Below are 13,280 nucleotides of genomic sequence, written 5' to 3'. Positions count from 1 at the left end.
CACCCATCATCACCAAGCAAAAGCCTGTGTAACTGGCAATATCGGAGACTGCATTTTATTTTACTGCCTACTTGCACGTATGTCCATGTCCCACCAGGTTCAGCAGGGATTTGTTGCATTATTCGGGATGTCAGAGGCTTCTGCAGTTGATGGTCATGTTGCCTGTCTACAGCGGTGAAGGAGCAGGCAGGTTGTGTGGATCACATAGGGATTGTCCAACACTGCTCCTAGCAGCTTTCCCCTTCACCACCCCAGGAACTGGTGGTGAAGGAGATGACTTGGTTTGCCTTCCCATTAAGCCAGTAGAAACAGCAGCGTGGCTGTGGCAGCTGGCGTTGATGGTTAGCTGGCATTGGTTGTAGACCAATAGCTGGCTATGGTCAAGAGCATCCCAACCACGGGTCCTGAAGGAGCTGGTGAATGAAGTTGCTAAGCCACTGTCCATCATATTTGAAAAATCATGGCAGTCAGGTAAAGTTCCCGATGACTGGAAAAAGGGAAATATAACCCCCATTTTCAAGAAGGGGAAAATGGATGATGCAGGGAACTACAGAGCAGTCAGTCTCACCTCTGTGCCTGGCAAAATCTTGGAGCAGATTCTCCTGGAAGGCATGCTAAGGCACATGAAAAACAACAAGGTGCTTGGTGACAGCCAGCAGGGCTTCACTAAGGGGAAATCCTGCCTGACCAATTTGGTGGCCTTCTATGATGGAGCTACAGAACTTATGGACAGGGGTAGAGCAGTTGATGTCATCTACCTGGACTTGTGCAAAGCATTCAACGCTGTCCCACATGACATCCTTGTCTCTAAATTGGAGAGACATCAATTTGATGGATGGACCACTGGGTGGATAAAGAACTGGCTGGATGGCCGCACACAAAGAGTTGTGGTCAATGGCTCAATGTCCGGCTGGAGACCAGTAACAAGTGGTGTCCCTCAGGGATCGGGGTTGGGACCGGTCTTGTTCAACATCTTTGTCACTGACATGGACAGTGGGATTGAGTGCGCCCTCAGCAAGTTTGCCGATGACACCAAGCTCTGTGGTTCGGTTGATACCCTGGAGGGAAGGAATGCCATCCAGAGGGACCTCGACACGCTTGTGAGGTGGGCTGATGCCAACCTCATGAAGTTTAACCATGCCAAGTGCAAGGTCCTACACCTGGGTCGGAGCAATCCCAGGCACAGCTACAGGTTGGGCAGAGAAGAGATTCAGAGCAGCCCTGTGGAGAAGGACTTGGGGGTGTTGGTTGATGAGAAACTGAACATGGGCCGGCTTCAGTGTGCGCTCACAGCCCAGAAAGCCAACCGTATCCTGGGCTGCATCAAAAGGAGCGTGACCAGCAGGTGGAAGGAGGTGATCCTGCCCCTCTGCTCTGCTCTTGTGAGACCTCACCTGGAGCATTGTGTGCAGTTCTGGTGTCCTCAACATAAAAAGGACATGGAACTGTTGGAACAAGTCCAGAGGAGGCCACGAGGATGATCAGGGGCTGGAGCACCTCCTGTATGAAGATAGGCCGAGAAGGTTGGGGCTGTTCAGCCTGGAGAAGAGAAGGCTGCATGGAGACCTCATGGGGGCCTACAAGGATGCTGGGGAGGGACACCTCACTAGGGACTGTAGTGACAGGACAAGGGGTAATGGGTTCAAACTTAAACAGGGGAAGTTTAGATTGGATATAAGGAAGAAGTTCTTTACTGTGAGGGTGGTGAGGCACTGGAATGGGTTGCCCAGGGAGGTTGTGAATGCTCCATCCCTGGCAGTGTTCAAGGCCAGGTTGGACAGAGCCTTGGGTGAGATGGTTTAGTGTGAGGTGTCCCTGCCCATGGCAGGGGGGTTGGAACTTGCTGATCTTAAGGTCCTTTCCAACCCTAACTATTCTATGATTCTAAGGGCTGTGCTATAAAGTTAATAGTGTAAGATGTTGAGTGTCCTGTGCTGTTTGATGGCATAGAGACGTAGAGGGATTTGCATGGATTGTGTGCCACTGTCACATGCCAGAGGATGTCTGAACCCAAGCCCAGGCCTTGCTGATAGGGAAAACATGAGAAGTTCCCACAATATCAAACGTAGGATTACATGAAAGTATCTCTGATGTCTCCTTAACTCAGAAAAGCATGGTGCTCTGCTAGTGCCAAATCATTTCCAGGCTTCACTTGGTGTGAGCTTAGACTGTAGGCAGAGGACATCTGACCTGCCTGCAAGTGCGGAGGTGTCTTTGCTGTGGCGTGGGAGCAGAGCAGACCCATTTAAACCTAGCAGGTCCCTCTTTCATGTCTCCTGCCTGAACCTCAAAACCCTTTCTGATGATGAGCACTGAGCTTCCCACTATAGGAGGTCATGGCTGGAAAAGCTGCTACTTTGCCAGAGCAAAGGCAATAGCAGGGTTGTGGCAGTGTGTGAGGATTGTCTCCTGGGACAGTTCAGGGTTTTCCATCTCATCGACCTGCTTGTATCAGAGCCTGGGGCCTGTTTGTACACTTAATTTGGCTGAGGTTGCCCACCACACTGAAGACCTGTTGCGACAAGTGAGTGCTGGCAAATGCTGCAATCGCTATTGCCTCATTTCCAGAAGAAAAAGAGAAAGTGAAAGACAGGGAGTTACTTTGAGGTATTGCCAGTGAATACAGGTTGGTGTAGCCCTACCTGACAGAGGAACAAATTAAACCTTTAAGTGGGGTGACCTGCCCATGATCAAAGAGCAGCTCTGAGAAAACCAGTCTCTTAATGGTTTTCTGCCTGTAATTGATGGGTGATGCTCCCTCCATGTAGGGTATCCAGCCTCTTCAGTTACAGTCAGAGAGGACTATGAGAAAGAAATCAAGTCCTTTAGCTAATATATGGGTTTTACTTTCTCTGGGAGTTCTGTTCAGGATACACGCTGTGAAACAAACAGCTGCTTGGGTTTCTGAAGATCTGGGAGTGAAATGCTTCACTGCTTTGCTGCCTGATTTAGGAGGTCTGTTGGTACTTACTGAGGATGGAGGAAGGTGTCTTCTAGGCCTGGTGTCTCTAGGGACTTGTGGAAGGACATCTCATCACCCTCAGATTCCATTTGTGTGGAGAGGACAGGGTGATGCTGGTCTGCCCACTGAAGGAAGACCTTCCCACACTCTTATTTTCGTGAAACTTGCAGTAGCTGAGTTACCTTTGAGATCTTCATTCTTGTACCAGATTTGGTTGAATAGTTCAACAAGTGCCCAAGTTCTTGGCAAGGAAGGAATGACATGAGCCATTTCCTCCAAGGCTCGGGCAAGGGATTGCTGCTGGGTTTCCATGGCATGTATGAAGTTCTTAATGCTATTCTGAGTGCTCTCAGTGCTCTTTCTCATTTTCATCCTTGTGCTACACACAACCAGCTATCTAGCACATCCTTGGCTAACACATCTTTTCCAATGTTGTCCAGAAAAAATACAATCAGACAGGCTTTCCGTTTTCCTGGGAAGTCCAGAGAGATCTAATAGGCTTCATACCCTACTTCCAAGCCCATGAGATCCTTTGGTCCTGTATTGTGGGAAGGTGAACATGGACCTAGGGGGAGGGAAGGAGCAGAGCCAAAGTAGTTGGCTTTCTCTGTATGATATTTTTATAAAGAAAAGAGAAGACTTCAGGGAGACCTTAGAGCAGCTCCAGTGCCTAAAGGGGCTACAGGAAACCTGGAGAGGGCTTGGGACAAGGGACTGTAGGGACAGGACAAGGGGGAACGGATTTAACCTGCCAGAAGGGAGACTGAGATGAGCTCTTAGGCAGAAGCTCTTTGCTGTGAGGGTGCTGAGGCGCTGGCACAGGGTGCCCAGAGAAGCTGTGGCTGCCCCATCCCTGGCAGAGCTTGGAACTGGATGAGCTTTGAGGACTTTCCAACACAAACCCACCTGTGATTCTATGATAACATTTTCTGGCTTTCTCACAGCTTTATTTAATACATTGAGGAGAAAGAAGCTGGAAATCTGTAACTACTAAAATGTTTAGAGTAAGTTTGGGGTTGATTTTCTTAAAAGGTGCATTTTAAAGTACTGCAGTAATTAAACCATTATGTTTCCATAGAAAAATTGGGGTGGTTGTTCTTGAATAGGTCTAGAAGAGCAGGGAGATGCTTGGAGTGTGGTGTCAAAATTCTGCATGACTGGAAGATACAGCTGCAGCGCACAGTGAGTGTGCGAAAACCTATACCCAGAGAAACCTCAGAAAGGACCTTTTACTTGATTGCTATCTTCTGTTCTGACCAGGACTAAGGCTTGAAGTTTGGGGGTCATTTGAAGGACACCCCGCAACTTGATCTAGGGAGCTACTTGTAGTTTCGATGATGAGACCATTGTTAATGCTGGGGGATATCTCAGAAGCCTTTGTGTCCTGAGAAGTCCTCTAGCTTTCTGTGGGTTTTCCTTTTTCTTTGGTCCACCTTAGCCTCTGAATGCTGCACACTGAATATTGAGATTTTTACAGACAGTTAAACATGAATCCCATCAGGAATCCACTGATGTCTTCAGGCCGCTGAAAGCTTTTGGGGTTGCCATGGTTGGTCTACACCTCTACCAACGCAGCCAACTTCACCTGTACTTAATGTAACTGAGAGGAACCACATAGGTGGTTACCATATTTCCATTTATTGCCTGTGCATTGAGGAAAATTGTCGTCTTTTTCTGTGGGTGGGATTTTCAGACTTGCACTGGAGCAGCAGAAAGTATTAACTCTTGAGCTGGAAAAGGGAATGGGATTAATTAGCTCATGCCTCAAAGAGCTAGCTGCGAAGGTGAAAATTGCAGTGTAAGTGCAACATATGATTACAGCTAATTAAAATGCAAATGTTAGATTTGACAGGTAGTTTCCAAAGGCGGGTGGCTGGCGGTGTTAATGCACGCAAGCCTTGGTGTTCCCAAGAGGGTACAGAGCTTACCCAGGTGTATTGGCATGGATGAGAGCAGCGGCTGGGAATCAGTCTCTGGAGGTGATGCTTCTTCCCTCCAAGCCCCAGCGTGTGACTCAGAGGTCCAGTCTCCTGTTGGTGAGTGTAGACCATGAACAGTAGGTGGAGGAGCCCAAATAAGAGCTGGGAACAAGAGTCCAAGGGTTGTTTGGGGTGTTGGAGAGATTAGGAGAGTCCTGGTCTTTTGAGGGCACTGCTGAGAGTAACAGGGTTGGATGATGAGGAATTGGGTTGGCATGAGGCAAGGAAATGGGAGTCTACTGCAGCTGTTTCTCTGGCTTTTGGCAGAGCTGCAGACAAGCCTGTTCCTGCTGAGCTAACTTGGCAAGAGCTCTGTGTGGGACACATGTAGGTGGCCATGCTGCAGGATGGAGGTCAAACAGTGCCATGTCTCACCACCACGGAGCCTCCCTCTGCTTTCTGCTGGAGTCCAGCTGCCTGTATGGGATGGGGTTTTTATGGTGCTGGTGGAGAGGTTTTGTTACCAGTGGCTGGTTTTTAAGGGATGATCCTTACCTGCGTGTTGTCGCCTGCTCCTCCAGCATCACCTGGTGGGGTGGAGTGAGCTTCCCTGCTCCTGCAGAAAGGTCTGCACAGGGCATTCATTTTAGCACAAAAGGGCATATTCAGCACAAAAGAGTCACAAGAAAAGTCTGGGAGAGTTTCTGCTGGACATTATTTCTCTTCCGGACAAGGTAGCAGTAAAAAGGTGTTTGGCAATTAGTCAGAAATTTAGGTAAAACATTGAGCTTGGCTGTGCTGGTGAGTTTGAATATGGGTGTATTTAGGCCATACTCGATTGGACTGTTTCAGCTTCAACAGAGGTTTCATCAAGTTTTAGTTCAATAATTGTTGTTTTTTTTTTTTAAATAATTTGGTTGTAAATATAAATATTGTTAGGGTGTGATAAAATTAGGGTCATAGACTGGTTAAGGTTGGAAAGGACCATAAGATCATCTATTTCCAACCCCTATAAGATAAAGGGTGTGAACTGGGTAAAGACCCCAGGCAGTGATTTGGTGAAAGGGAACCTGTGGTTTTTATCTAACTGGTTCGTGCTGTATCCATTGGAGATTGTCTCAGTGAATCTGGGTGTTGATTCATGGTGGTACCACTCTCCCTGTTTTCCAGAAGGCTTTTATTGTGGCCAGCCATGTTTCTGGAATTTGCATAACCTCAGGTTGTCTGCAGGCAACCATGACCAGAAGTTGGGTCACCTCAATATAATGTTTATTTTCAGTTTGTTTTTAAAGTACACACACTGACCATGTCCCACTGCAGCATTTGTCACAGAAATTCTTCATACGTGCATGAGCAAGATGTTCAGTGTGCAGATACAGTAAACTGGTGATTAATCCTCCAAACATCTGGGTGGTGAAGCTTCTTTTCTCCCAACCACCTTTCCAGTTGGTGTTCGTCTTTCCCACATCAAATGAGACATTTCTCACTTCTTAGGATGCCCACAAGGCTGGCTCTTCCCTAAGGCTTCCCAAAGTGGCCACCTGCCCATGTCTCAGAAGTGGCATAGATCAAGTTGTTTGTTACCTCCATGACAATTTAACAACTCCCTTAACTATGTGACATAGTTGGTATTTCTCAGCCATCAGGGGATTCGGGTCATGATGTGATGAGGAGGGAAGAAGGTGTTTTGTGCTGTTGTTGTAACATGGTGGGAATAACCACAACCTCTCAAATTTAATCTGTATAAAACTTGAAAACCAGCTGACCTCTTCTTTTGAAGTCAGTGACTTTACTCACTAGCAACCACAGTGTATTTGAGCTTGCTAGAGACTTGCTATGTCTGAGGATAGAGAACATGCAGCTGGAGCAACACAGAAATCAGTACTGATGTGTTTTGCTTCCAGTGTTGGGTAAATACTTATATTTCACTAAGGTCAGTGCTGGACCACTGGGTAGCATCACCTTAGATAGCTCAGGGTCTGCTGTACAGCTGTCTCACTGCCCCATCCAACCCATGTGGCAGTGGTGGAGCTGTGACTGGATCTGTGCTCCCAAATCAGTGACCTGGACTTGGCTGCTGTGTATAAAGTGGAGTTCACACCTTGCTTTGATGGTGAATCCTTTTAGCTCTCAGTAGGCCAAGGTGGCTCTGCCCTTGTAGCCCAAGGCAGTGTCCATAGAGACTCATGTAGCCCCATGAGGATGTCTGAGACTTGAGAATCTATCTTGGAACATCAGCTCTCACACTAATCCTGAAACACAGGCTCCCCTTTGTATATCCCAGATTTTCAGAGTACTTTGAAGAGTTGAATATTCTGCATTCTGTGATTTTGTGTATTTTTAATGATCTTAGGTCACTTTAAAGGTCTTTCCCAAGCCTCTGAGCAAAGCTTTTGGAGCAAATTACCCTTACAATACCCAGCTTTCTCCCCACACACCTTGTGGGATGTTTGGGTAGAAGCGGCTGGTTGGGTGAGTTCTTCTGGTTTTCAGATGACTCATCTTGCCCCGAGGGCTGCTGGCTGAACAAGAAACCTGCAGGTTGCTTGACAACAGAACAAGTGTAAAGAGAACAAAGGAGAACATTAAGGACAGCTCCTGAAGAGGAAAAAATAGTTATTTGTGTAATGTGTCTCCTGGTGAACTCAGTGAACTATGTTTTCTGGTATATGAGTGGCTGGACTCCAAGAGTGGGCTCAGCAGAAAGAAAAAGTGGTTGAGAAGTTGATCTGGGCTTGGGGGGTGAAATTAAGAAAATAGAATAGGATAGAGGAGAAGAAAACAGAACAGAATAGGATAAAACAGCGTCGAACAGCACAGAATAGAATAAACCTATTTCAGTTGGAAGGGACTTAAAATGATCATCTAGACCAGCTGGCCTGACCAATTCAGGGCTGACCAAAAGTTAAAGCATGCTGTTAAGCAGTTTTAGAGGATGTGGGTTACTGAATATGCATAAGTGATGCTCATAATGATACAGGAGGTAAGCGGTGTTGTTCCCCATGCCTACACTGGAGCACGAGAGCCAAATCTTATCTTCGTTGAAGCCTCCCACGGTGTCATTCCTTTGCAGTGTGTAAATAGAATATGCTAAAGGTCTCTGAGAAATCCCCCAGATCAGGGGGTTAGGCATGGGCATGGTTTTGCAGGTGCTTGCATGTGTGCTCTGCGAGCTACAGCTTTCCTGGCTCACCATGTCAGTGTGTTTTTTGTGGGTGCAGGACAGCATTGCCCTTGACTAAAGCAAGCTGTTTATTGTTTCCAGGAAGAGTGGGATCACACCAGCACTGAGAGAGCAGGGTCCCAGCCAGTGTCTGGCTCCAGGCACGGGTCTGGATCCGGGTCTGGATCCAGGTCTGGCAGCCGCAGGAGAAGCATCCGGGTCAGGCAATCGAACAAGGTATACCTGGTATCAGCGTGCTGAAGTCATGTCTTTTGCTTGCTGTTTATCAGAGGCATCGTTCTAACAACATCTTTTGTGTATGTATCTGCATCTAGGGTGTGAGTGCATGTCAATTATGAAGGACACCTCAGAGACCTATTTAATTCATGCATAATGTGTGACTTGTCTGCTGAGGGCTGTAGCTGTCCTTCAGCCTCAAGCAGTTGAGGATTGCTGAGTGCCATAATATTGAGAAAGAAGTCCCTAGTCAGCTGTTTTAGTGCAAAGAAAATTAGTTTATTTTAAATCTTGGAGTATTTTAATTTTGGGAAATTAAAAGGTGTCTGTAATTATTTTTTGGCAAGTCTTCACTGGAAGTTGACACATGAGTGGGCATCACATAGGTGGTGTTAAATGGTGACCTTGAACCATCAGCAGGGCTAGATGGGGAGTTGCCTCCCTGCCCTGCAAAACACTGTAAGGATTTGCCTTTGATTTGGTTTTAGATCCATTCCTTGAACTCAGACCAGGAACCTTTTCTGCATGTTTTAGTCAGCCTCTGCCCTCCTCTCTCTTCTTGGAGTTGCTCTGATTCTGCACACATGAGCACTAGTTGTGCCAGAAGTGGAAATGGGCTCTGGGAGATCTTGGGCCATTCACCCATCTTATCCATCCTGGAGTGCTTGAGGAAGTAGCCTGTCCTCTCTCCTGAGCCATGCTTTGGTGGGAGAAGGACCCACAGAATGGCATTGTTGCTGGGAAGTGATGGTCCATGTGGCTGGAAACAAGACTCGACATACCATTCCTTCTTTCAGGAGGGATAGTACTGTCTTCCTTAAAATATAGATATAAGGAGGAAATTCTTTCCTGTTAGGGTGGAGAGGCACTGGAATGGGTTGCCCAGGGAGGTTGTGAGTGCTCCATCCCTGGCAGTGTTCAAGACCTGGTTGGATGAGGCCTTGGGTGATATGGTTTAGTGTGAGGTGTCCCTGCCCAAGGAAACCTTCCATTGGAGTTTTTCAGACAGTTCAGTAACTTTCTGGTTTTCTACTGAAGTGCAGTGAAGGGTTGTAGGCAGCTGAGGGAATCTCCTCACGCATAGAACTGAAAAATGCTGAAGAAGTAACACATGACACAGGATAATCCCTGAATTTGTACCACTGACCACTTGACTCGTTCTGCGTTAATGCCAAGCACAGTGATGAGCTAATGCTGTTGCAATAGTGCGATGAAGAGCATGATTCTGTATTGGTACTGGTTTACTGGAGGGTGATAATGAGGAGGAGCGAGGGGAACCGGTGTGATGTGGAGCTGGGCTTTGGAAAGCTGCTGTGTACATGCAAATGCTGACTTTGTGGGGAATGTGCTGAAGCTGCATGCATGGGTGAACAGTCAGAGTCCACGTGGACGGTAGCGAGGTGCATCCCTTTGTTTGTACGGGTTCGGTGGTGATGGGTGAAGGTGACGTGTGCTCGTAGGGGCTGGAGGACACACATTATGGATGCACGTTTAAACCATATCATGGGTAGGATCTGCTTTACCAGATCTCTGATCTGAGTACTGATGCTGATCTTGTCAGTGTGTCTCCCAACCATCATTCCTGATGGCTAAATTATATTTCAGCTGTGCTACACTCTTTGCGGTGAAAGTGATTATCTGAAGTTGAGGGTTGGGTCATTGGGACCATCATGTTGAAACTTCTTCTGGCTGTAATTGCAGTCCTGGGGGAGCTGTCAGCAAGTCACTTCTTTTCTTAAATACATGCAATTAGGATTTTTTTTTTGTCCCCAGAATTGAGAATCGGCTTTTTTAAAGTCTTAGTTATTAAGTCTTGGTGCCATGCTGTGAGCATTTTACCAAGCACGCTGCAGCGCAGGTTCACTTGGGTGGAAAGCATGCTTCCAGCCATGTGAGTCGAGACAGAAACTGGATATAAAGACAGATCATCCATCGGAAGACTGAAAGGATGTCTCGAGATGACTGTGGTGACTCATGACTTAATGACAAGGTGTGTTGTCATTTGGCCATGGTGCTGTCTTTATGGAGTCTGGCTAATGACTGGACTGCCTCCAAGAGGTCATGGGGACATCATGTAGGAGGACCAGGTTTGGGTGGGAGCATCTGACCGCTGCCTAGATGCTTACATGCATCTGACACCCTGCACCATCTGAATCATCACTGCAATCATCAATCCAATTTCCTGGGATCTGCAATTTCCTGGGATCCGTGCCGAGGCTGACCTGCCTGTGCTCACAGCAGAGCACTGATGAGCTGATGTACGAGGAGGTGAGGGGGAGCTGGGTGGGACAGCTTGTGCTGCATCCACTTCTGCTGCAGAGTAAGAGGTGTCAAGGCTGTCCATCACATCCAAACAGATTTCAAGCTGAGCATCAAAGCGTAATTGCCTGATGCTTTTTTTCAGGGCTCAGGAAGAGGCTTTTCAGAAGTCCTGTGTCGAGCTGAATTTGGGCAACAATTTTAAGATACAGCCTTTTACATTAGGAACCCACCTTATCATAATTTTTTGCTGTTTTGCATCTTAATTGCTGGTTGGTCTCAGCCTCATTGCAACTAGTTATGTGTTCGCAGACTTCCTCCCTGAACCCAAACACTTCACTCTTAGGAAATCCAATTTTTGCTGGCTCGTTGACAGGAACATAAATATCCCATGTCGTAGGAAATGGAAAGAGAAATTGATTTGTCTACAGGAAGAGTTATGTCTTCTTTGGGTGATAGCTATGAAGACCTGTACATGTGTATTTTCATTATACTGCATGAGGATGCTTCTAAACATTTAGAAAACTAATTTCTCTCCTAGGCAGGAAAAAAAAATTGCCTCAAATAAAAAGCTCAGCTTCCATAATTGAGAATTTTATATATTTCTGGTAGTTTCTGTGCCTGTTGACCTGTAGATCCCTGGAGGTTAAAACTGTAATCCATAGAGACCTGTTGAAGGAGACAAAAAAGAGAGCAGTGTGGCTGTGTTTGGAGTGTCTGGTGTCTAAATTGGTTGTTGTGCTGGGAATGGCTGCAAAGCATGACTCTCAGTATTGTGCACCGAGATGCATGTCCTGTTCATTGGGAAGAGATTGATCCCTTTGCGTGCAGGTGGAGGTATGGGGCTTCATTAAGAAATGGTCAAATCTTTATGAATTCTTGTGTCTTGGTTGTTACTAATAGTATTTGAAAATGTCATAATGGGAAGGTGTTGTGATTTAAGCCCAGCTTAAGGATAACTCAGAACCATGCAGCCACTCTCTTACCTCCCTGCTTCATCCTGCCCACTCCTGGAGGGATGGGGAAGAGAATTGAAGGAATGCAAATCCCATGGGTTGAGATAAGAACAGTCTAGTAACTAATGTATAACACAAAACTACTACTGCTACCAACAGTAATGATGATAAGGGAAATAATAAGGGGAGAGAATATGAAACTAAAAGGGTAAAGGGAAAAAACGATAAACACAAGTGATGCACAATGCGGTTGCTCACCACCCCCAGCCAATACCCATACTGACCTGTTGGCAGATCCCCTAGTGCTGACAGGCTAAGAAATTGGGGCTGTTCAGCCTGGAGAAGAGAAGCTGCGTGGAGCCCTCAGAGCAGCTTCCAGTGTTTGAAGGGGGTTGCAAGGATGCTGGAGAGGGACTCTTCATCAGAGGGATGGTAGCAATAGGACAAGGCGTAACGGGTTAAAACTGAAACAGAGGAAGTTTAGGTTAGATGTAAGGAAGAAGTTCTTCACTGTGAGGATGCTGAGGTTCTGGCCCAGGGTGCCCAGAGAAGCTGTGGCTGCCCCATCCCTGACAGTGTTCAAGGCCAGGTTGGACAGAGCCTTGGGTGACATGGTTTAGTGTGAGGTGTCCCTGCCCATGGCAAGAGGGTTGGAACTGGATGATCTTAAGGTCCTTTCCAACCCTAAGTATTCTAGGATTGTATGATTTTATGACCAGCCATGTGGCTTTTGCTAAGTGTGTGTCCCAGTGTTTGAAAGTCCCACCACCCATTGCTCTCTGTGTAGTTTTTAACACCTGGGTGACTCCCCCAGGTTTCTATACTGAGCATGACGTGCTGTGGTATGGAATACCCCTTTGGCTAGTTTGGGTCAGGTGTCCTGTCTCTGCTTCCTTCTGGCTTCTTGTGCCCCTCCTCACTGGCAGAGCATGAAACTGAAAAGTCCTTGTTCAGGGTAAGCATTACTTAGCAACAGTTAAACACATCAGAGTGTTATCAGCATTGTCTAATTAGACTAAAGTCAAAACCACAGCACTGCACCAGCCACTAAGGAAAAAAATAACTGTTATAGCTGAACCCAGGACAGTAGGATGGGGTATATATGGAAGCCACCTTCTCCGGCACATTTCATTGGAATGGGGACATTTGGGCTGAAATACTTACATAATCTCAATGTGCAAGATTATGAATAATCTGACTGTGTGTAAGAAATGTGGGGGAAAATTGGTAATATGGGATTCCCTCTTCGTAATGCATTTACGTGTCCATCCTGTAAAAGTCTGAGTCAGGTCTGATTTCTTGAATGGTTTGAAAGGCAAAATCCAACTCCCTTTACTTCTTTGCCTGTAAAGGGTGGAGAGGGCAGCCCTCTTTCTGTAGGGAGGACGTGTAAAGGGGCTATGAAGGATGAGTGTTAGGTTTTTGCTTTAGATGCTCTTGCTTTGGGTCACCAGTTTTGCCAAAAGCAGTTGCAGAGGTAAATTCAGGGTGATTTTCATTTTGCTGGAGGTTTCTCATAATTCCCACATGATTATACCATGATGCTTTTGCTTCATGTAAGAGTAAGGAATCATCGCCTTAATGTTGGTGGGAATATTAGTCCTTAAGCATTAGTACTTAAATACATGGTTATTCTAGTATGTGTGAACTCATTTGCTGGTGTGCATGGCAGAGGTGGAACGGTGCAAGGTTCTGACATCCCACTCGTGCTGTTAGACCAAGGAGAAGTAATGTCACCGTGACTCCTTGAAGAAGTAAGACAGCTTTCACCACTCTTATTGGTG

At 46.5% G+C, this 13,280-nt stretch overlaps 1 protein-coding gene across 5 annotated transcripts in view; it reads left to right on the top strand.

Moving 5' to 3' along the window:
* Positions 1 to 13,280, top strand: part of CTIF (cap binding complex dependent translation initiation factor) — a 153,357-nt gene that overhangs the window by 38,770 nt on the left and 101,307 nt on the right. For 3 of the 5 annotated variants that reach the window (XM_061450499.1, XM_061450497.1, XM_061450498.1), the window contains exon 4: positions 8,147 to 8,281. The exons of the other annotated variants lie outside the window; for them this stretch is intronic. In XM_061450499.1, coding sequence (XP_061306483.1) covers positions 8,147 to 8,281 — 135 coding nt within the window. The remainder of the gene's footprint in view (positions 1 to 8,146; positions 8,282 to 13,280) is intronic. 5 annotated transcript variants of the gene reach the window in all.

This window comes from Pezoporus flaviventris, unplaced genomic scaffold (genome assembly GCF_033815535.1).
Source record: "Pezoporus flaviventris isolate CSIRO_AGI_PZ_B2104156 unplaced genomic scaffold, CSIRO_AGI_Pfla_v1 ptg000010l, whole genome shotgun sequence".
NCBI lineage: Eukaryota > Metazoa > Chordata > Aves > Psittaciformes > Psittacidae > Pezoporus > Pezoporus flaviventris.
The sequence above is the reverse complement of the archived record's forward strand: the minus strand, read 5'-3'. Positions and strand labels throughout refer to the sequence as shown.